Source organism: Engystomops pustulosus, chromosome 3, assembly GCF_040894005.1.
Source record: "Engystomops pustulosus chromosome 3, aEngPut4.maternal, whole genome shotgun sequence".
NCBI lineage: Eukaryota > Metazoa > Chordata > Amphibia > Anura > Leptodactylidae > Engystomops > Engystomops pustulosus.
Genome location: NC_092413.1, coordinates 7,418,847 through 7,442,633, shown reverse-complemented (window position 1 = coordinate 7,442,633; position 23,787 = coordinate 7,418,847). Strand labels below are relative to the sequence as shown.

General features: G+C 50.4%; 1 protein-coding gene across 3 annotated transcripts in view; it reads left to right on the top strand.

The window, feature by feature from the left end:
* LOC140120912 (uncharacterized) overlaps nucleotides 1-22,534 on the top strand; it is a 103,849-nt gene extending 81,315 nt beyond the window's left edge. For all 3 annotated transcript variants that reach the window (XM_072139937.1, XM_072139936.1, XM_072139935.1), the window contains exon 5: nucleotides 20,544-22,534. In XM_072139937.1, the coding sequence (XP_071996038.1) occupies nucleotides 20,544-20,672 (129 nt within the window). In that variant the 3' untranslated portion in view covers nucleotides 20,673-22,534. The remainder of the gene's footprint in view (nucleotides 1-20,543) is intronic.
* Nucleotides 22,535-23,787: the final 1,253 nt, after the last annotated feature.

Here is a 23,787-nt window from a genome sequence, read left to right as displayed (position 1 = left end):
TATGAGGCCTGTAGTGTAGCTATACTAGCGCCCCCTATAGGGTTACTCTAACCATACACATATATGAGGCCTGTAGTGTAGCTATACTAGCGCCCCCTATAGGGTTCCTCTAACCATACACTTATATCAGGCCTGTAGTGTAGCTATACTAGCGCCCCCTATAGGGTTCCTCTAACCATACACATATTCGTAGTGGAGCACATGATATTGTCCATGAACACCTTCCCCACTTGTGACCGGATTCCTGGAGATAAATTGAGCATTTCGTTCCCTGATCCTATAAATTTCTCACTCTGAGCAAAGATCCGGAACGAGGGAAGAAGCTAAATATTTGCAAGAAAGCAAATGAGGCTGAACATGTCCGGCTCTGCTACATCAATGCAAAGAGATGCATTGTATAAAGGAAGGAGGGGGCTGCACAGAACAGTGACCCCTAAGGCTACACAAGCACAGCTGCCCATAGGGGGGAGGGCAACTAGTGCCAGGGCCGCAGTTTGGATTATACACAGAGGGCACAGCTAAAAGTGTAGTGACTAGTGGTGGGGGGTGAGGAAGTGATATCAACCTTGGGTCACTTCACTTTTGGCAAAGGCCTTGACCTGAGCCATCCACAGGAGGCACCACTAAGGGGGGCAGGTGCCAGGGCCAGAACCTGACCCATACACAGGAGGCACCACTAAGGGGGCAGGTGCCAGGGCCACAACCTAAGCCATACACAGGAGGAACCACTAAGGGGGCAGGATCCAGGGCCACAACCTAATCCATAAACAGGAGGCACCGCTAAGGGGGCAGGTGCCAGGGCCACAACCTAATCCATACACAAGAGGCACCGTGAAGGTTGCAGGTGCCATGGCCCCAACCTGAGCCATACAGAGGAGGCACCGCTAAGGGGGCAGGTCCCTGGGCCACAACCTAAGCCCTACACAGGAGGCACCACTAAGGGGGCAGGTGCCAGGGCCAGAACCTGAGCCATACACAGGAGGCACCACTAAGGGGGCAGGAGCCAGGGCAACAACCTAAGCCATACACAGGAGGCACCGCTGAGGGGGCAGGTGCCAGTGCCACAATCTGAGCCATACACAGGAGGCACCGCTAAGGGGGCAGGTGCCAGGGCCACAACCTGAGCCATACAGAGGAGGCACCACTAAGGGGCTTGGTGCCAGGGCTAGTACCTGAGCCATACACAGGAAGCACTGCTAAGGTGCCAGGGCCTGAACCTGAGCCATACACAGAAGGCACTGCTAGCGGGCAAGTGCCAGGACCTGAACCTGTGCCATAAACAGGAGGCACCTCAAGGGGGCAGGTACCAGGACCAAAACCTGAGCCATACACAGGAGGCAGCGCTAAGGTGCCAGGGCCACAATCTTAACAGTACACTGGAGGCTGTGCTAAGGGGGCAGGTTCCAGGACCAGAACCTGAGCCATATGCAGGAGGCACCACTAAGGGGGCAGGTTCCAGGACCAGAACCTGAGCCATATGCAGGAGGCACCACTAAGGGGGCAGGTGTCAGGGCCAGTACCTGAGCCATATGCAGGAGGCACCGCTAAGGGGGCAGGTGTCAGGGCCAGTACCTGAGCCATATGCAGGAGGCACCACTAAGGGGGCAGGTTCCAGGACCAGAACCTGAGCCATATGCAGGAGGCACCGCTAAGGGGGCAGGTGCCAGGACCAGAACCTGAGCCATATGCAGGAGGCACCGCTAAGGGGGCAGGTGTCAGGGCCAGTACCTGAGCCATATGTAGAAGGCACCGCTAAGGGGCCCCCGGTTAAGGAGTGTTACAATGTTTTTGTGGCCTGCGCTCCCGCCGGGTAACGGTGACGTTTTTATTCACTCCGCTGCGCCCCTGGTTGTTGTGAATGGCCCGAGTATCTCCAGGGAGCGTCAGAGCTCAGGCCCAGGCACAGCTGGTGGAGGATTAGCCTTATTATTCCCAGGTTATTGCTCTGGGCCCGGCTAGAGAATCTCAAGGGCAATTTGTAAGTGAAGCGCTGAGCTCTCGTCACCCGCAGGGCACAGACGTCAGGAGGCGGCTCAAGTGTCTTCATCCTGTGATGACACAAGCTCACCTGATGCCAGGCTGCCCGCACCGCCCCCTCTATTCATGTATTGTTCTAGGCTTCTCCTGGAGGGGGGGCCCTGGAGGGGAATGGCCCTGCTATACCGGACCCTAGCGGTATGGGGACTCCAGGTGATCCAAGAGTCCACAGGGAGGATGCAGGAGACCACGGTGCACAGGAGAGGAGTGAGCTGATCTTATAGGAGGTCACATCCAGAGAATGAGCCCACCCCAGCGGCACAGAGTATTTCAGGAGAGGATTGTGGTGATCTTATAGGAGGTCACATCCAGAGAATGAGCCCACCCCAGCGGCACAGAGTATTTCAGGAGAGGATTGTGGTGATCTTATAGGAGGTCACATCCTGAGAATGAGCCCACCCCAGCAGCACAGAGTATTTCAGGAGAGGATTGTGGTGATCTTATAGGAGGTCACATCCTGAGAATGAGCCCACCCCAGCGGCACAGAGTATTTCAGGAGAGGAGCGAGCTGATCTTATAGGAGGTCACATCCAGAGAATGAGCCCACCCCAGCAGCACAGAGTATTTCAGGAGAGGATTGTGGTGATCTTATAGGAGGTCACATCCTGAGAATGAGCCCACCCCAGCGGCACAGAGTATTTCAGGAGAGGAGCGAGCTGATCTTATAGGAGGTCACATCCAGAGAATGAGCCCACCCCAGCAGCACAGAGTATTTCAGGAGAGGAGCGAGCTGATCTTATAGGAGGTCACATCCTGAGAATGAGCCCACCCCAGCAGCACAGAGTATTTCAGGAGAGGAGTGAGCTGATCTTATAGGACAGTGATGGCTAACCTATGGCACTGGTGGTGGAGGTGGCACTCGGAGCCCTTTCTGTGGGCACTCAGGCCATCACCAGAGATGACTCCAGGTATCTTCTTGCAGTCCCAGACAGCCCAGGACTTGCTGTGCACAGAGCTATTTTAAAGTGACAGCTCTACCTGGGTCTATTTTCTGCTTTATTTGTGTCCTCAGGGGCTGGTATCAATGAAAGCTGTGACAGAGAAGGGAGTATAAATCACAAATAAAACTTTTGTGTTGGCACTTTGCGATAAATAAGCGGGTCTTTGTTGTAGTTTGGGCACCCGGTCTTTAAAAGGTTCGCCATCACTGGTATAGGAGGTCACATCCAGAGAATGAGCCCACCCCAGCGGCACAGAGTATTTCAGGAGAGGATTGTGTTAGACTTATAGGAGGTCACATCCTGAGACCTGCACAGTAGAATGAGCCCACCCCAGCGGCACAGAGTATTTCAGGAGAGGATTGTGTTAGACTTATAGGAGGTCACATCCTGAGACCTGCACAGTAGAATGAGCCCACCCCAGCAGCACAGAGTATTTCAGCTCCCGCGTGACCCCAGTGCTTTGGATGTGGCTGCCCCCCGGTCCCTGGGATCATACAAAGCCTCCATTGTTCTCGCATCCAGAAAGGAGGAATTTTCAGGTTTCTGCTCTAAGTGTTAGAAACCTGAGTCTCCTCGGACCCCCCTGCAGAGCTCGCGCCTCGTCTCAGGAATCCTGGGAAGTTACAAACTTTCCAACATGAGATCTGCAGATACATCCTCTTATGTCTATATACATGTGTGAGAGGGTAACTCCGGGGTCGCAGGGGTACGGCACCAGCCGCGCCCCCAGTCTATGGCTCAGGAGAGATTTGGAGAACATCCCTTCTGATTCTCTACCTGTCTCTATGAGGAGTGTGAGATTTCCTGGGGGCTAGGGCTCCTCACACTGCTTTACTCTTGGCTCTCTGCATTCAATTGTTCTACAGCCGCTCCTCCATGCTCCAGGTAACAGGCTTCTGTTTAAATACTACAGACGGCCAGAGAGGAGGGAAGATGCACAGAGCACAGAAGTGTGAGGACAAGCCCCCACTGCACTTGAAGAAGTTATAAATCCATATATCACAGTCCTGCTGCTACTTACAACATATACAAAGGTCTCTACAGGGAAAATGCATTACACTGCCTGCAGAGAGCACAGAGCACAGCAGTGTGAGGTCTGATTACACATCTCTCCAGGGACAATACATAACACTGGCTGCAGAGAGCACAGAGCACAGCAGTGTGAGGTCTGATTACACATCTCTCCAGGGACAATACCTAACACTGCCTGCAGAAAGCACAGAGCACAGCAGTGTGAGGTCTGATTACACATCTCTCCAGGGACAATACCTAACACTGCCTGCAGAAAGCACAGAGCACAGCAGTGTGAGGATATGCCCCTAGTAAAATCCTGGAATGTAAATCAATATATTACAGTCCTGCTGCTACTAACATCATATACAAAGGTCTCTACAAGTATAAAGAATTACACTCCCTGCAGAGAGCACAGAGCACAGCAGTGTGAGGATATGCATCAGTAAAATTCATACATCACAGTCCTGCTGCTACTAATAACATATACAAAGGTTTGATTAGACATCTCTCCAGGGACAATATCTAACACTGTCTGAGAGATCCCTTTAAGGCAGTGAGAGGCTCCCGGCACCCCCCTCCCCTGTATTATATATTATGGAAACGTTTCCATCCCATTTTGGAGGAAGAAGATGTCTCTTTCATGTCTCTCAGTGACTGCTCATGAATATGGATGCTCGTGGCAGCTGCGGTCGGGGTTCTGGCGTCTCGCTGCATTGTCCCCCGGGCTCTGCAGCTGCCACCAACGCCTCCATCAGCCTCACTACTGCATCTCTGGCCTCTACGTGCCACAGGGGATTGGGGTCTACACCCCGGGGTCACGCTTAACCCTTCACATTCCATGTTCCAGTGCACATGCGACTATTGTGTCCAATGAAAGCACATTGACCGGTGTCATACAAGCCGTCGGCTGATGACCCCCTCTTCTGCCCAAAATTTAAGAAACTCCCCCAATTCTATGTAGTACCTAGTGCAAGGCCTGTGGGGGTGAAGCATGACACAGGGATTCACAGATGAATGTCATGCACTGCCCTCTACTGGTAACAGCCTCCTACTCCAGAGCTGGAATCACTATTTTACTTGTCTCGACTGGAAACGGTCAACAAGTCGGGTAATGAATACACCTCCATCTGCACAGTGAGGTTCTTCTCTGCACTGAACAAGCAGGGAACGACTCCAGTACGGCAGACACACCTGCAAGCTCCAGAGCTGCAATCACAATGCTGCATAATGCAACTAGATACGGTCAGCAGGTGCGTTGGTGGATGCACCTTTAACAACGCACTGGAGTGATTTTTGCAGACACTGAACAAGCAGGGAACAACCAAGGTTTTTTTTTTTTTTTTTTGAGTCTCCCTACAAAAGGTTGTAGGAACTTTTGCAGGGTCTTTGCTACAACCCAGTTGCCCTCTGTGATCCCTGGTAGAGCTGGAACTTGAGGTGCCTGTACTGAAAAACTGCAAATTCTGTAACTGCGCCTCCACCCCTCACCTTTTATAAGACTGCTGGTGTCAGGGAAGCTCATAGGCCCCTAACACACCAGGGCCCAGATGCAACGGCCATCTCTGAACCTACCATTTGGAGACACCACCCTTGACCTCTGGGCTTTGGCTTCTATGGCATCGGAGAGGTCCTTTAGGCACCAGGGTCCAGATGTACCTAGTAGACACCACCCTTGACCTCTGGGCTTTGGCTTCTATGGCATCGGAGAGGTCCTTTAGGCACCAGGGTCCAGATGTACCTAGTAGACACCACCCTTGACCTTTGGGCCTGGGCTTCTATGGCATCGGAGAGGTCCTTTACGCACCAGGGTCCAGATGTACCTAGTAGACACCACCCTTGACCTTTGGGCCTGGGCTTCTATGGCATCGGAGAGGTCCTTTACGCACCAGGGTCCAGATGTACCTAGTAGACACCACCCTTGACCTCTGGGCTTTGGCTTCTATGGCATCGGAGAGGTCCTTTAAGCACCAGGGTCCAGATGTACCTAGTAGACACCACCCTTGACCTCTGGGCTTTGGCTTCTATGGCATCGGAGAGATCCTTTAAGCACCAGGGTCCAGATGTACCTAGTAGACACCACCCTTGACCTCTGGGCTTTGGCTTCTATGGCATCGGAGAGGTCCTTTAAGCACCAGGGTCCAGATGTACCTAGTAGACACCACCCTTGACCTTTGGGCCTGGGCTTCTATGGCATCGGAGAGGTCCTTTAAGCACCAGGGTCCAGATGTACCTAGTAGACACTACCCTTGACCTTTGGGCCTGGGCTTCTATGGCATCGGAGAGGTCCTTTAAGCACCAGGGTCCAGCTGCTACATCTACCTCTGCACTCCATGTCTTGGAATGAAAACCCACACAATTATCTTGTCCGAAATGCGCAATACCCCTGGGTCTAGAGTCCTGCACCTCCTATCAAGGAGCCTTTCAGGATCTGGACATTTCCACTGTCACTAGAAGTCGGGTTACAACTTCCCTCGGTTGTTTTTGTTCCTATTTTTACCCTGACCCCGGGGTTGGGCTGGAGACGAGGTCTCCTACAGCTTGTAACATTGAGTAAGAGCACGGCCGGCTCTGCTATTCCAGCCTCTTATCTGGGAATAGAGGGATCCGCTGCCAGGTCCTTGCAAGGGTTTCCTGCCTCTTATCTGCCTCCTCAGCGCTTGGTGTGACGGCCCAGGCTCCGAGGCTCGAGCCAGAGACTTGTTTTGACATATAACATTTTTGTTTTAATACCCGCGGCATTCTGCAGATTATTTATAATGACTGTGGAGACAATGGAGACAATTCCCTGAAGAGCAGGAGGAGTCTGGAGGAGGTTCTCAGGACCCCAGGAAAGTTCAGGATCACATGGGGTGAAGTCACAGGACGAATTCAGTCGCCCTGTAGACTGGTCTTTTGTTAGATTCCTCATTTGGGTCTAAGGCCATCTAGCGTCTTTATCCTTACAACATGACCCAGGCAAGGTCCTGCAGGACACATTCCCTACAAATGAGCAGGTCCTGTAAACAATATACAACTCAAAGGTGATAGTGTAGACAACATAGAAGGGATAACAGGTCCTCTAGACAATGCAGAACCCACACCAGTTCTCTAGGCCATGCAGAACCCACACCAGGTCCTTTAGGCCATGCAGAACCCACACCAGGTCCTTTAGGCCATGCAGAATCCACACCAGGCCCATTAGGCTATGCAGAACCCACACCAGGTCTTCTAGGCCATGCAGAACCCACACAAGGTCCTTTTTAGGCCATGCATAACCCACACCAGGTCCTCTAGGCCGTGCAGAACCCACACCAGGTCCTCTAGTCAATGCAGAACCCACACAAGGTCCTTTAGGCCATGCAGAACCCACACAAGGTCCTTTAGGCCATGCAGAACCCACACCAGGTCCTCTTGACCATGCAGAACCCTCACCAAGTCCTCTAAACAATGAGGAGCCCTCACCAGGACCTCTAAACAATGAGGAGCCCTCACCAGGACCTCTAAACAATGGGGAGCCCTCACCAGGACCTCTAAACAATGGGGAGCCCTCACCAGGACCTCTAAACAATGGGGAGCCCTCACCAGGACCTCTAAACAATGGGGAGCCCTCACCAGGACCTCTAAACAACCCCAAACCCACACCACGTTGTGTAGACAACACCAAACACAAACAAGGTCCTAGATATAGTGGGATTATCTTCACCCATCATATGGTTTCCTGAATGTTAAGGACCTTTGGTCACGTCTGTGCATCGACCACCCAAGTTTGTCTTTGGACCATAAGTCAGGAGTAGTTTACTGTAAGTTGTGGCAACGTCTCTGCAGTTTTATCCGATGGTCCCACATCCGGGTCTTCATTCCTGGCAAATGACTTCAGGGCCACCCAACAAATATAGATCTAACCCGGCCCAGACCTGTCAGGAGGAGCGGGGGGGGGGGGGGAGGGGGTAGGGGGGGGCACAATTTTTGTTTTTCACGCTCTACAATGGTCTATTGTGTGCCAAATGGTTTGTGCAATTCTCCATGGCTGGGTAAACAGAGCGTGATCTCAGGCAAACACTCCGGGGAAGGTGGATCTGTCCTGGCAGGGCTCCTCCAGGAGATAAGTGCACCCAAAGGAATTTGGCTGGTGGGGTCATCCAGCGTACTAAGAGCCGAGGAAGATGTTCAGGTGAGGTATGTCATAGATTGTGTGGAGACATCTCCCGGGGGCTTGTAGGACATTTCCCCCAAGAAGTCCAGAAAAGACCTTCTACTTCAGACCTCAGACCAAATCCTAAAATCCACCTGCCCCCCCCCCCCCACAGCCATAATTCATATCCCAGTCCTCATATTGTAGACCCAACACCAAACCTTAATATTCCGACTCTTATAGGTAGACATTGGGTCCCCACCTCTGTAGTCCAACATTCAGACCCTTCTAATCCAGACCCCAGACCATAACCACCTACTGCAGATCTCAAAATTCATATTTCTGATCCTTCTATTCACATCTCAGCCTATAGGTCAGTAGTTCAGACCTCACATCTGAGCCCGACCTCATAACTTAAGACTCGAGACCCCATTTCCGGACAATAATTCTCAGTCCCCCCCATAATCCAGGTCTAATATTTCCTCCTAGACCCTGATAATCAGACCTTTGACCTTACGCTAGGCCAGACCACGATGCTTAGACCCTTCAGAGAAGAGAAGAACCACTTTGGGCATTTGTACCTCTACATGTCACCCCCTGCTTGTTCAGCAGCTGCAGGTATTCCAGCCCTTGGCTAGGCACATGGTGAGCTCCTCAGATATCTGGATATAGTTCCCAGCCTGGAGCAGGTCGGAGGTCGGTGACCGCTGGTGACTCCTGGAGTGTTACATAATGTCGTTAGGTGATGTCAATGTGTTCCTGAACCTCTGGGCCTTCTCCGGGGGCTTCCTCCGCCCCCGGGGGACCCACTTGTTTACCATTACGCGGAGCAGAATTTGGTATTTGTTTCCTGCCTGGAGACCGTGTGTAGGAAGGAGATCACAAGACGCCTTGTTTTCATGTCCAACGTCTCCGAACAACTGGAGGAGAAAGAAGTTGAGTCTTGTCTTACAAACTACTGTAGACTGCGGGGTCACAAGTATAGGGGCGGGGTCACAAGTATAGGGGGACCCTCCAGGGACAACCCAAATGGAAACCCCACGATCTGGAGCTTCAGAGATCTGAGAGCTCAATGCCAGGAGGCTGCTCCACTGGGGTAAAGCCACCACCACTAGACCCTAGAGAATGTACCCAAGTGGGGGTAAAGGGAGACCTTATAATTCATAACACATCCCTTGTGATACATGTAGGGGGGGGGACAAGCATCAACGCATTGAGCATGATCTCACACTGCTGTGCTCTGTGCTCCCTGCAGACAGTGGAGAGCTGTGTAATGATACCTTTGCGTATGTTGTTAGCAGCAGGACTATGGAAAATGGATGTAAATGTTTTTACACAGCTTGCGGCTGTGGAAAGCTCAGAGCACAGCAGTGTAGGGACACACCCCCAGTGCACTTGAAGAAGCTGCAATCCAGTAATATAAATCCATATGCCACAGTCCTGCTGCTACTAACAACATACACATAAAGGTCTGATTACACATCTCTCCAGGGATACTGCATAACACTGGCTGCAGAGAGCACAGCAGTGTGAGGTCTGATTACACATCTCTCCAGGGACAGTACATAACACTGGCTGCAGAGAGCACAGAGCACAGCAGTGTGAGGTCTGATTACACATCTCTCCAGGGACAGTACATAACACTGGCTGCAGAGAGCACAGAGCACAGCAGTGTGAGGTCTGATTACACATCTCTCCAGGGACAATACATAACACTGGCTGCAGAGTGCACAGAGCACAGCAGTGTGAGGTCTGATAACACATCTCTCCAGGGACAATACATAACACTGGCTGCAGAGAGTACAGAGCACAGCAGTGTGAGGTCTGATTACACATCTCTCCAGGGACAATACATAACTGGCTGCAGAGAGCACAGAGCACAGCAGTGTGAGGTCTGATTACACATCTCTACAGGGACATTACATAACACTGGCTGCAGAGAGCACAGAGCACAGCAGGGTGAGGTGTGATTACACATCTCTCCAGGGACAATACATAACACTGGCTGCAGAGAGCACAGAGCACAGCAGTGTGAGGTCTGATTACACATCTCTCCAGGGACAGTACATAACACTGGCTGCAGAGAGCACAGAGCACAGCAGTGTGAGGTCTGATTACACATCTCTCCAGGGACATTACATAACACTGGCTGCAGAGAGCACAGAGCACAGCAGTGTGAGGTCTGATTACACATCTCTCCAGGGACAATACATAACGCTCAGTGTTAGGGTCACACCTGCAGCTGCAGTCACAATCCTGGTTTCCTCTTAACCCCTTGGTTTTCATGGTCATTATGTAAGCTGCTGCTATGTGATGGGGAGAGGCGGCTGCTCCTTGCACAATGCAGCAGAGTCATTATAGAGGCTCAGATTAACCCTCTAGTTGCTCCTTACGGCTGGAGGACGCGTGGAAATTCGCTGAGTGTGAAAGGTTATGCAAAAAATTAACTCATGAAGTTGGTGTCATTGATGTCATCATTGTATCTTCTACCATTTCCCTGATTATGTAGAATCCCTGGATCCCGGGCGAGTAGGGTGAGGGGTGGGGTCACTTTAAGGAATTGTCAGGGGAAGAGAAGACAAGCGTTTCCAGGCAATTCCTCCAGCAGTAGAGTAAACACCTCGGTTCTTGTAAAACGATTTCTCAATATTTGCTGTGCGGGAGGGCAGGAAGAATCCTCTTCAGTCCTGGCAGAACCCCCAGAGTCACAGATAAGGAGGCACCCAGCTTTCCTGGTATCCGGATAGGCAGCTGTCCTCATCTAGGAAAGCTGGGGTATATCGAGGGTAGTGGCCTCCTATAGACCGAGTCGCTTTTTGGTCACTTATTGTTATACAAGTGCCTGCAGAGATGTGTAACCAGACCTTCATGTGGTGTTAGTAGCAGCAGGACTGTGATATATGGTTTTATATTCCCGGATTGTAGCTTCTCCAAATGTGCTGTGCTCTCTGCAGCCAGTGTAAAGTATTGCCCCCTGGAGAGATGTGTAATCAGACCTCTGTGTATGTTGTTAGTAGCAGCAGGACTGTGATGTATGGATTTATATTCCAATATTGTACTAGGAGGTGTCTTCACACTGCTGTGCTCTGTGTTCTCTGGATTTCATTGCTCCACAGTCCTGCCCCCACCTTCTCTGTCTTGATTGAGTCCCCAAAATTCGATGCACCTTAACCCTTAAATCTCCTCTTCCAATTTGTAGCGGGGCCTTGTTTCTCTGACTCCTCCCCTTTGCCAATATTTTTGTAGCCACAGGCACGTTTGCCTCTTATACTACATGCACTTGCATATACTGATCCAGCAGGGGGCAGCAGAGATTTGACCGCAGCTCTGGATGTGACTAGAGTCACAAAGCCATTACAAGTAGATTATATCTAGGCCCAGATTTTTGGAAGAAGAGGCGCCCGTATCTGGGTCAACAATAGGTTCTGGCTGAAGAAGAAAGGTTTGTGGGGTGTGGGGGTTAAGTGTCCCCCGGCCTGTATGGACCTCCGAGTCAGTGATCTGGATCCAAGTCATAGATCTGCTGATGAGCTCGTCCCGGGCCGTGCGCAGGGGCCCCCGCAGTAACCGGGCTGCGAGTGGAGTCCTCCGCACACGTCGCGCCCATTCATCCCCGCTTTGTTTTTGAAGTCGAGGCCACGGACGGATTTGGCAGCGCAACAATGGAAGCAGCGTTCCCCCGGAGACCGCGAGTGCCAGGAGCGTCCGGCTTTGAAGTTCAAGTACAAACCTGCAATATAAGGCAGAACGGCATCTTGGGTAACGACCTCGACCCCCGGACGTTATCTCGCTCTTTCATTGCGGTGATAAAACGAGGCCGAGTGATGCGATCCAAGGACGATCCTCTCCGACTCCCCCGGAAAACAAGACCAGAATCGGTACCCAATCCGGGCACCATGTCGGGGGATTAAAAAATACCCAGCCCCTACTGGGGGCGCTCCTCGAATACACCGGTCTCAATAGACAACGCATCAAGACAAGGCGCGGCAGGTGGTTACATCTGGACTTGAGCTGGTGGGATCCAACAATACCGCATACCACAGGCATAACCGGTGATCAGGACCCAAATCGTTGTAATTTAGGTGGTGGGTACAGCCATTGGCAGATCTCAACGATACCAACCTCAATAAGGGATGAGATGGTGCAGGACTCAAAAATCATTGTAAGTGTTGGGCAGAATTGTTGGCAGAACACAGTAATAACAAGTACAATGAAAGATGGCTCTAGAATACACTGGTCTCAGTAGGCAGCAGGATCAACAATACCAGGCACAGCAGGTGGCAAGACCCTACAATACCAGGCGCAACAGTTGCTGAGACCCAACAATATCGGGTTTAGCAGGTGGCAAGATCCAACAATACCCGGCACAGCCTGTGGTGAGACCCAACAATACCAGGCACGGCAGGTGGCCAGACCAAACAATGCCAGGCACAGCCTGTGGCGAGACCCAGCAATGCCAGGCACAGCAGGTGGCAAGACCCAACAATACCAGAGACGGCCTGTGGCGAGACCCAGCAATGCCAGGCACAGCAGGTGGCAAGACCCAACAATGCCGGGCACAACAGGTGGTGAGACCAAAAAAAGCCGGTAACACCTGGTGGCAGTATCCAACAAAACCAGGCACAGCAGGAGGCAAGACCCAACAATACCAGGCACAGCCGGTGGCGGGATCCAACAATACCGGGCACAGCCGTGGGCAAGACCCAACAATACCGGGCACAGCCGGTGGCGGGATCCAACAATACCGGGCACAGCAGTTGTTCGGGATCCAACAATACCGAGCACAGCCGGTGGCGGGATCCAACAATACCGGGCACAGCCGGTGGCGGGATCCAACAATACCGGGCACAGCCGGTGGCGGGATCCAACAATACCGGGCACAGCCGTTGGCGGGATCCAACAATACCGGGCACAGCCGTGGGCAAGACCCAACAATACCGGGCACAGCCGTGGGCAAGACCCAACAATACCGGGCACAGCCGTGGGCAAGACCCAACAATACCGGGCACAGCCGGTGGCGGGATCCAACAATACCGGGCACAGCCGGTGGCGGGATCCAACAATACCGGGCACAGCCGGTGGCGGGATCCAACAATACCGTGGCGGGAACTCAAAAATAAGCAGTGGAACATACGAGAGACAGTAGGTGCCAGTGGTCGCACTGTGGGGGTTGGATTTTGGAGGCTCACAAATATTTGACAGCGAGTGGCAGGACTAAAAAATAATGAGCACAATAGGAGCCCCATAATCTGCACACAGAACTAAGGGTCAGCATTTACTACAACTCCCAGCATGCACTTCACCTGTCGGCACACACTGGAGAGATACTAAGGCTCATCCTTATTGGGGATGGGGACCCTGAGACCCCACCAGGGTGATGGCTTATTCTATAGAGGTTCTCGTGTAAAGGGAAGCAACTACCGGATTGCAGAATTGTGAGTGCAGCTCTGAAGTCCATGTCTATGGATGTTACTGGGTATGCACCGTATGTTGGCTTTAGAGCTCATAACAAATTGCAGAATTGTGAGTGCAGCTCTGGAGGTGATTCTAATGTGAAATGTAACTGAAGAGGAGTGTAGAAGCCCCTAATACACCCCCCGGCCCCCAGACCCTTCCCTCATCCTGAACCTTTCTCCTATTGATGCGTCTCCATCCGCAAGACTTTATAGCTCTTTATAGTAAAGTGTTTTGTGCCCTGTTACTGGGAAACGTGTCCCCGGAATCTAGTGGGGGGCGCACACTGGCATCACCCCCACCGCTCCTTATGTTTTATGGGATCCCAGTCATTCCAAATATCCTGCATCACAGCTTATGAGGTCAGAAATAAGGAGGTAGGGAGCCCCCATATCCAATGAGAACCCCAACACCAGTACAAATCCAGGGGGCCTCTAACTTTGCCTTAAAGGGAACCCATCAGTCGGTTTGACTGCAGCCAGTGTTATGTATTGTCCCTGGACAAGCTCTAAGTATGTTGTTAGTAGCAGCAGGACTGTGAAATAGAGATTCATATTCCAGGATTTTACAGGGGATTGTCCTCACACTGCTGTGCTCTGTGCTCTCTGCAGCCAGTGTTATGTATTGTCTCTGGAGAGATGTGTAATCAGACCTCACACTGCTGTGCTCTGTGCTCTCTGCAGCCAGTGTTATGTATTGTCCCTGGAGAGATGTGTAATCAGACCTCACACTGCTGTGCTCTGTGCTCTCTGCAGCCAATGTTATGTATTGTTCCTGGAGAGATGTGTAATCATACCTCACACTGCTGTGCTCTGTGCTCTCTGCGGCCAGTGTTATGTATTGTCCCTGGAGAGATGTATAATCAGACCTCACACTGCTGTGCTCTGTGCTCTCTGCAGCCAGTGTTATGTATTGTCCCTGGAGAGATGTGTAATCAGACCTCACACTGCTGTGCTCTGTGCTCTCTGCAGCCAGTGTTATGTATTGTCCCTGGAGAGATGTGTAATCAGACCTCACACTGCTGTGCTCTGTGCTCTCTGCAGCCAGTGTTATGTATTGTCCCTGGAGAGATGTGTAATCAGACCTCACACTGCTGTGCTCTGTGCTCTCTGCGGCCAGTGTTATGTATTGTCCCTGGAGAGATGTATAATCAGACCTCACACTGCTGTGCTCTGTGCTCTCTGCAGCCAGTGTTATGTATTGTCCCTGGAGAGATGTATAATCAGACCTCACACTGCTGTGCTCTGTGCTCTCTGCAGCCAGTGTTATGTATTGTCCCTGGAGAGATGTGTAATCAGACCTCACACTGCTGTGCTCTGTGCTCTCTGCAGCCAGTGTTATGTATTGTCCCTGGAGAGATGTGTAATCAGACCTCACACTGCTGTGCTCTGTGCTCTCTGCAGCCAGTGTTATGTATTGTCCCTGGAGAGATGTGTAATCAGACCTCACACTGCTGTACTCTGTGCTCTCTGCAGCCAGTGTTATGTATTGTCCCTGGAGAGATGAGTAATCAGACCTCACACTGCTGTGCTCTGTGCTCTCTGCAGCCAGTGTTATGTACTGTCCCTGGAGAGATGTGTAATCAGACCTCACACTGCTGTGCTCTGTTCTCTCTGCAGCCAGTGTTATGTACTGTGGACACACCCCCAGTACAATCCTGGAATATAAATCCGTATATCACAGTCCTGCTACTACTAACATCATACACAAAGGTCTGATTACACGTCTCTCCAGGGACAATACCCCAGGGACAATAGCCATCGATGTGCGTCACCTAAGGGTCCACAAGACCAGTAGCCAACAATACAGAGTTGGCTCCATGTCTACATAACCCAACTGGTACTGGTCCCAGTCCTACATATCTACCTCCTCCCTGATGTGAGAGCATAACCCCCCATGGTCAGCCATGAGAGGGCGCCCAACTGGAATCACCCAGATGGCCAATGTTAGAAGAGGTTTGACTCCACTTTTCCCGCTTTGATCTCCTAAACCTCCTTGGTGCTTTTGCCAGTAATGATTTTTGGAAAGGTGAGGTCAAGCGCCAAGAAACGGGAAGCCGAAAAATATCCTCCAGGACATAATGGGGCACATTTACTTACCCGGTCCATTCGCGTTCCAGCGGCGGCTTCTCGGACGAGCGTTCGGGTCTTCCGGCGATTCATGAAGGTCCTGCGCCCGATGTCCACCAGGTGTCGCTGCTGCGTTGGAGTTCACTGATCTCTTCCTGGTGCATGTGAGTGTGGCCCGTGCGACCAATTTTTTTTTTTTGTTTTAAATGCGGCGGTTTTTCTGAATCCGTCGGGTTTTCGTACGGCCACGCCCCCCCGATTTCCGTCGCGTGCATGCCAGCGCCCATGCGCCACAATCCGATCGCGTGCGCCAAAAACCCGGGGCAATTCATGGAAAATCGCCGCAAATCGGAAATATTCGGGTAACACGTCGGGAAAACGCAAATCGGGCCCTTAGTAAATGATCCCCAATGTGATCCCAGCGCTTCCATAATGGGACAGTGACCTCTTCCAGGCTCCGGGGCTCCTGGAGGCTTTCCGTTCCCTCTACCAAACCCTTGGAGCTTCATTCTTCCCAAGAGTTCGGAAAAGTCACATTTTTCTAGTTTATTTCGGCGACTTCCAAGAACAGATGGAGAAAGCTTCCAGCGCGCAGAGTGAATGAACGCTCTTGGCTCGGCGGCCGCGGTGTTGGACGGACGCTCCGCACACACGAGCCAAGGGTTTATTTATAGGGTGTTCAGATTTTTCTAGGAATCTTCAGTAAATTATTTTAATGTCTCCGGATGGAAGGCAGAAACCGACCTGCTGTTATGGTCCATAGACATCAATAGAACAGCGCCACCTGCAGGCAAATTGTCCAGAAAAATCAATCCTACTAAAGGGGTAGTGGTGTAGACCCCGTATGTTTCACTCTTGTGTAGACATAACCACATAGGGCACATCCAATGGTAAACCAGCAGACGGGTCAACTTATTGATATGGTCCGGGGTCTGAACGAGGTTAGTGATATGGTCTGGGGTCTGAACGAGGTTAGTGATATGGTCCGGGGTCTGAACGAGGTTAGTGATATGGTCCGGGGTCTGAATGAGCTAAGTGATATGGTCTGGGGTCTTATTGAGGTTATTGATATGGTCCGGGGTCTGAATGAGCTAAGTGATATGGTCTGGGGTCTTATTGAGGTTATTGATATGGTCCGGGGTCTGACCGAGGTTAGTGATATGGTCTGGGGTCTTATTGAGGTTATTGATATGGTCCGGGGTCTGAACGAGGTTAGTGATATGGTCTGGGGTCTGAACGAAGTTAGTGATATGGTCGGGGTCTGAATGAGCTAAGTGATATGGTCTGGGGTCTTATTGAGGTTATTGTTATGGTCCGGGGTCTGAACGAGGTTAGTGATATGGTCTGGGGTCTGAACGAGGTTAGTGATATGGTCCGGGGTCTGAACGAGGTTAGTGATATGGTCCGGGGTCTGAATGAGCTAAGTGATATGGTCTGGGGTCTGAATGAGCTAAGTGATATGGTCTGGGGTCTGAATGAGGTTAGTGATCTGGTCCGGGTTATGAACAAGGTTAGTCACATGGTCTGGGGTCTGAACGAGGTTAGTGATATGGTCCGGGGTCTGAATGAGCTAAGTGATATGGTCTGGGGTCTTATTGAGGTTATTGATATGGTCCGGGGTCTGAACGAGGTTAGTGATATGGTCTGGGGTCTGAACGAGGTTAGTGATATGGTCCGGGGTCTGAACGAGGTTAGTGATATGGTCCGGGGTCTGAATGAGCTAAGTGATATGGTCTGGGGTCTGAATGAGCTAAGTGATATGGTCTGGGGTCTGAATGAGGTTAGTGATCTGGTCCGGGGTATGAACAAGGTTAGTGATAGGGTCCGGGGTCTGAATGAGGTTAGTCATATGGTCCGGGGTCTGGACGAGGTTAGTGATATGGTCCGGGGTCTGAATGAGCTAAATGATATGGTCTGGGGTCTGAATGAGCTAAATGATATGGTCTGGGGTCTGGACGAGGTTAGTGATATGGTCCGGGGTCTGAATGAGGTTAGTGATATGTTCTGGGGTCTGAATGAGGTTAGTGATATGTTCTGGGGTCTGAATGAGGTTAGTGATATGTTCTGGGGTCTGAATGAGGTTAGTGATATGGTCTGGAGGTCTGAATGAGGTTAGTGATATGGTCCGGGGTCTGAATGAGGTTAGTGATATGTTCTGGGGTCTGAATGAGGTTAGTGATATGGTCCGGGGTCTGAATGAGGTTAGTGATATGTTCTGGGGTCTGAATGAGGTTAGTGATATGGTCCGGGGTCTGAATGAGGTTAGTGATATGTTCTGGGGTCTGAATGAGGTTAGTGATATGGTCCAGGGTCTGAATGAGGTTAGTGAGATGGTCTGGGGTCTGAATGAGGTTAGTGAGATGGTCTGGGGTCTGAATGACGTTATTGATATGTTCTGGGGTCTGAATGACGTTATTGATATGTTCTGGGGTCTGAATGAGGTTAGTGATGTGGTTCAGGGTCTGAATAAGGTTAGTGATGTGATCCGGGTTCTCAATGAGGTTAGTGAAATGGTCTGGGGTCTGAACGAGGTTAGCTATATGGTCCAGGATCTGAATGAGGTTAGTGATATGGTCCGGGGTCTGAGCGAGGTTAGTGATATGGTCTGGGGTCTGAACGCGGTTAGTGATATGGTCTGGGGTCTGAACGAGGTTATTGATATGGTCCGGGGTCTGAATGAGCTAAGTGATATGGTCTGGGGTCTGAATGAGCTAAGTGATATGGTCTGGGGTCTGAATAAGCTAAGTGATATGGTCTGGGGTCTGAATGAGCTAAGTGATATGGTCTGGGGTCTGAATGAGGTTAGTGATCTGGTCCGGGGTATGAACAAGGTTAGTGATAGGGTCCGGGGTCTGAATAAGGTTAGTCATATGGTCCGGGGTCTGGACGAGGTTAGTGATATGGTCCGGGGTCTGAATGAGCTAAATGATATGGTCTGGGGTCTGGACGAGGTTAGCGATATGGTCCGGGGTCTGAATGAGGTTAGTGATATGTTCTGGGGTCTGAATGAGGTTAGTGATATGGTCCGGGGTCTGAACGAGGTTAGTGATATGGTCTGGGGTCTGAACGCGGTTAGTGATATGGTCTGGGGTCTGAACGAGGTTATTGATATGGTCCGGGGTCTGAATGAGCTAAGTGATATGGTCTGGGGTCTGAATGAGGTTAGTGATCTGGTCCGGGGTATGAACAAGGTTAGTGATAGGGTCCGGGGTCTGAATGAGGTTAGTCATATGGTCCGGGGTCTGGATGAGGTTAGTGATATGGTCCGGGGTCTGAATGAGCTAAATGATATGGTCTGGGGTCTGAATAAGCTAAGTGATATGGTCTGGGGTCTGAATGAGCTAAGTGATATGGTCTGGGGTCTGAATGAGGTTAGTGATCTGGTCCGGGGTATGAACAAGGTTAGTGATAAGGTCCGGGGTCTGAATGAGGTTAGTCATATGGTCCGGGGTCTGGATGAGGTTAGTGATATGGTCCGGGGTCTGAATGAGCTAAATGATATGGTCTGGGGTCTGAATAAGCTAAGTGATATGGTCTGGGGTCTGAATGAGCTAAGTGATATGGTCTGGGGTCTGGATGAGGTTAGTGATATGGTCCGGGGTCTGAATGAGCTAAATGATATGGTCTGGGGTCTGGACGAGGTTAGTGATATGGTCCGGGGTCTGAATGAGGTAAGTGATATGTTCTGGGGTCTGAGTGAGGTTAGTGATATGTTCTGGGGTCTGAATGAGGTTAGTGATATGGTCTGGGGTCTGAATGAGGTTAGTGATATGTTCTGGGGTCTGAATGAGGTTAGTGATATGGTCTGGGGTCTGAATGAGGTTAGTGATATGTTCCGGGGTCTGAATGAGGTTAGTGATATGTTCTGGGGTCTGAATGAGGTTAGTGATATGGTCTGGAGGTCTGACTGAGTTTAGTGATATGGTCCAGGGTCTGAATGAGGTTAGTGATATGGTCCGGGGTCTTAATGAGGTTAGTGAGATGGTCTGGGGTCTTAATGAGGTTAGTGATATGGTCTGGGGTCTTAATGAGGTTAGTGAGATGGTCTGGGGTCTCAATGATGTTATTGATATGTTCTGGGGTCTGAACGAAGTTAGTGATGTGGTCCAGGGTCTGAATAAGGTTAGTGATGTGATCCGGGGTCTCAATGAGGTTAGTGATATGGTCTGGGGTCTGAACGAGGTAAGTGATATGGTCCAGGATCTGAATGAGGTTAGTGATATGGTCCGGGGTCTGAATGAGGTTAGTGATATGGTCTGGGGTCTGAACGAGGTTAGTGATATGGTCTGGGGTCTGAATGAGGTTAGTGATATGGTCTGGGGTCTGAACGAGGTTAGTGATATGGTCTGGGGTCTGAATGAGGTTAGTGATATGGTCTGGGGTCTGAACCAGGTTAGTGATATGGTCCGGGGTCTGAATGAGGTTAGCGATATGGTCCAGGATCTGAATGAGGTTAGTGATATGGTCCGGGGTCTGAACGAGGTTAGTGATATGGTCCGGAGTCTGAACGAGGTTAGTGATATGGTCTGGGGTCTGAACCAGGTTAGTGATATGGTCCGGGGTCTGAACCAGGTTAGTGATATGGTCCGGGGTCTGAACCAGGTTAGTGATATGGTCTGGGGTCTCAATGAGGTTAGTGATATGGTCTGGGGTCTGAATGAGGTTAGTGATATGGTCTGGGGTCTGAATAAGGTTAGTGATATGGTCTGGGGTCTGAATGAGGTTAGTGATATGGTCTGGGGTCTTAAAACCTCTTTACTCTGGGTGTCTAGTTATGGTAACTGTTATGGTTTTAGTTCTGTTAAGAAGTTTAGGAAATGGTAAGGACACCATGTCAGTGACCATGATTGGTCCTTATGAGAGTCTGTTCAGAAAATTTTTCATGATTTTTTCTTTCTTTCTCTTCTTTCTTTTCAGAGCATCAACAGTGGCCGACAACCTCCACACTTCGTCTACGACCCGGCGATCTTTGCGTTCCGTTCCCTTAGCACCGTAAAGCCTATCAGCCCAATAGTCGCTGTCGAAGAACCGTCATGTGCCTATTAACGCGAAAACTCTGGAAGTCGACGATCTCAGGACACTCCCTCGTAGACGAGCCGTCTGCCGCACAACCTGTTACTACACGTAGCAAAATATCTATATTTTCGCATTCCGTGATTCCGCTCTGCGCTCCTAGTCTTGTCTCCATCAGCCAAGAGGTGGACGGAGAAGCTGTTGGATGTCTACGGCTAAGTGGTGCCATTTGGTTGGAGAAGCTTTATATCCTGAGTAGAGTAGGACCTTCATTAGTTCTATAGTTCTTGGACTACTGGGAGGATGGAGAAGTTGGAGGACCTTGGTGGAGATGGAAAATCATGTTCCCGTCCAATTGTTGGGGTAGTGTCGATGCCGGTATGTGTGCCCACCTGGTGGATGGAAGATGATGAAGACGAGGATGTGTTTTTGTTCGGAAGGACTGCGCTTTATGATTGTTGTCATGTGACGAGAGGACATCTCTGTAGACTTTGACCCAAGATGGCTGACAGGAGCCATGATGAGGGCCTCAGACCCATCACCCGCTCGCGGTCTCATTCTGTAACTAGAGACCAGAAGTCCTTCCGATCCTTTATGATAATACAATGTGGTTTTTGGAGAGAAGGACTTTTTGGCCAAATCGTAACACGTGGGAACGTTCTTCAAAGATCGAGACAGAGAACTTCTCTTAATGTACAACCCAAGGCAGATTTTAGGGCACGGGTCAGATTGGACATGGATTTGGGTGAGGGCTCTTCTCTAAAATCCTTGTCAAATCCTGGTCCAGAGCCCATTCACATGAAACAGAACATGTCCACGTAGAGGTTTTGGCACCAAAACAAGGAGCCCTATGGATTGACCACAACTTCATGGTGGAAATTCGAGTCTCAGCCTTGGGTTTCTACCATGTGTGGACGAATCCTTAGAATTGTGGGATTGCTACCATGACCATTGGTCATTTTTGGATATTTTTGTATGACTGGTCTTGCCCTATGATACAATGTTCTGGTATTGCTCCATTCATCCCCCAGTTGTACCCCGGGGGTTAAGATCGGAGCATTTCCTGCTACTTTTTGAGTTTTTTAGGGTCTATTTTGGCAGTTTTCCAATATGGCGTCGACCACTACATGCGAATGTAACTTTTTATAAAAATTCTAAAGATTGTCCGGTAGCTTGGACCCAGATCTGCCCCCTGGTGGGAGGTGGTCGTATGTAGTACGTGGAAACTACATTGGTTGAGGATGGGGAGGAGTCCTCCATCTGTACCCGGATGGCAGTGCATCACATGACCCTTTTTGGGTTCTTCCCAGTCTTCAGGTCTCTCGAGTGAGTCATGTGCTTGTACTCTACTCGCATCCAAAGCTGCATCCAAGTTTCAAATTCCCGCAATGCTGTGATCCTGCAAGAGGAAACATTCAGATATGAGAGTGACATGCAGATTTCTGAATGCAGCTCTGGTTGTGAATAGAGTATAAGCCTTGATACACATAAATTAGACATGTAGCGTCTCCATAGATTTTATTTTTGGTGATTATTGTCTCTTATTGGCCTTAAAGTCGTTGGGTCACGGCGGTGACTGGAGAATTGACCCCCCAAAAAATTAATATTTTGCACCCGTGATCCTGCAATCCTCATCTGATTGGCCCTTAGACTGGACACACCCACCAGTGGGTGATGGTGGACTCCCCTGCTTCCTAGCAGCATTGGTATCTTCCATCTCCCGGTGACCTCTGGCCCGGGGTCGTACGTGACACTTTGATAGTCGCTGAATTATTTTTGTACACATATTTTTGTAAGAGCGAAGTCTTGATGTTTTTACTTATAAAAGCTTTTCTAGTGTAACAGCTACTAAACCCCCAGGTAACCCGAAATAAAGTGCAAAGACCACGCCCAGAGCCCCTGCCAGGCTGGGGTTTTTTTTCTTGCCTACGTTTTCTACAAGATGCACACTGTCCTCTCACTGCTGTGCTCTGAACTGCTGAAGCTGAAATAGCTTCTGGCTGTATAATACACAAGTCATGGGGAGGGGCTACGCATTGGTTACATTCACAGAGCACAGCAGTGTGAGGATACTCCTCCAGTGCACTAGTAGAAGCTACAATCCTGGAATATAAATCAATATATATCACAGTCCTGCTGCTACTAACAACATACACAAAGGTCTGATTACACATCTCTCCAGGGACAATACATAACACTGGCTGCACAGAGCACAGCAGTGTGAGGTCTGATTACACATCTCTCCAGGGACAATACATAACACTGGCTGCACAGAGCACAGCAGTGTGAGGTCTGATTACACATCTCTCCAGGGACAATACATAACACTGGCTGCACAGAGCACAGCAGTGTGAGGTCTGATTACACATCTCTCCAGGGACAATACATAACACTGGCTGCAGAAAGCACAGAGCACAGCAGTGTGAGGTCTGATTACACATCTATCCAGGGACAATACATAACACTGGCTGCAGAGAGCACAGAGCACAGCAGTGTGAGGTCTGATTACACATCTCTCCAGGGACAATACATAACACTGGCTGCAGAAAGCACAGAGCACAGCAGTGTGAGGTCTGATTACACATCTCTCCAGGGACAATACATAACACTGGCTGCACAGAGCACAGCAGTGTGAGGTCTGATTACACATCTCTCCAGGGACAGTACATAACACTGGCTGCAGAGAGCACAGAGCACAGCAGTGTGAGGTCTGATTACACATCTCTCCAGGGACAATACATAACACTGGCTGCAGAGAGCACAGAGCACAGCAGTGTGAGGTCTGATTACACATCTCTCCAGGGACAATACATATCACTGGCTGCAGAGAGCACAGAGCACAGCAGTGTGAGGTCTGATTACACATCTCTCCAGGGACAGTAAATAACACTGGCTGCAGAGAGCACAGAGCACAGCAGTGTGAGGTCTGATTACACATCTCTCCAGGGACAATACATAACACTGGCTGCAGAGAGCACAGAGCACAGCAGTGTGAGGTCTGATTACACATCTCTCCAGGGACAATACATAACACTGGCTGCAGAGAGCACAGAGCACAGCAGTGTGAGGTCTGATTACACATCTCTCCAGGGACAATACATAACACTGGCTGCAGAGAGCACAGCAGTGTGAGGTCTGATTACACATC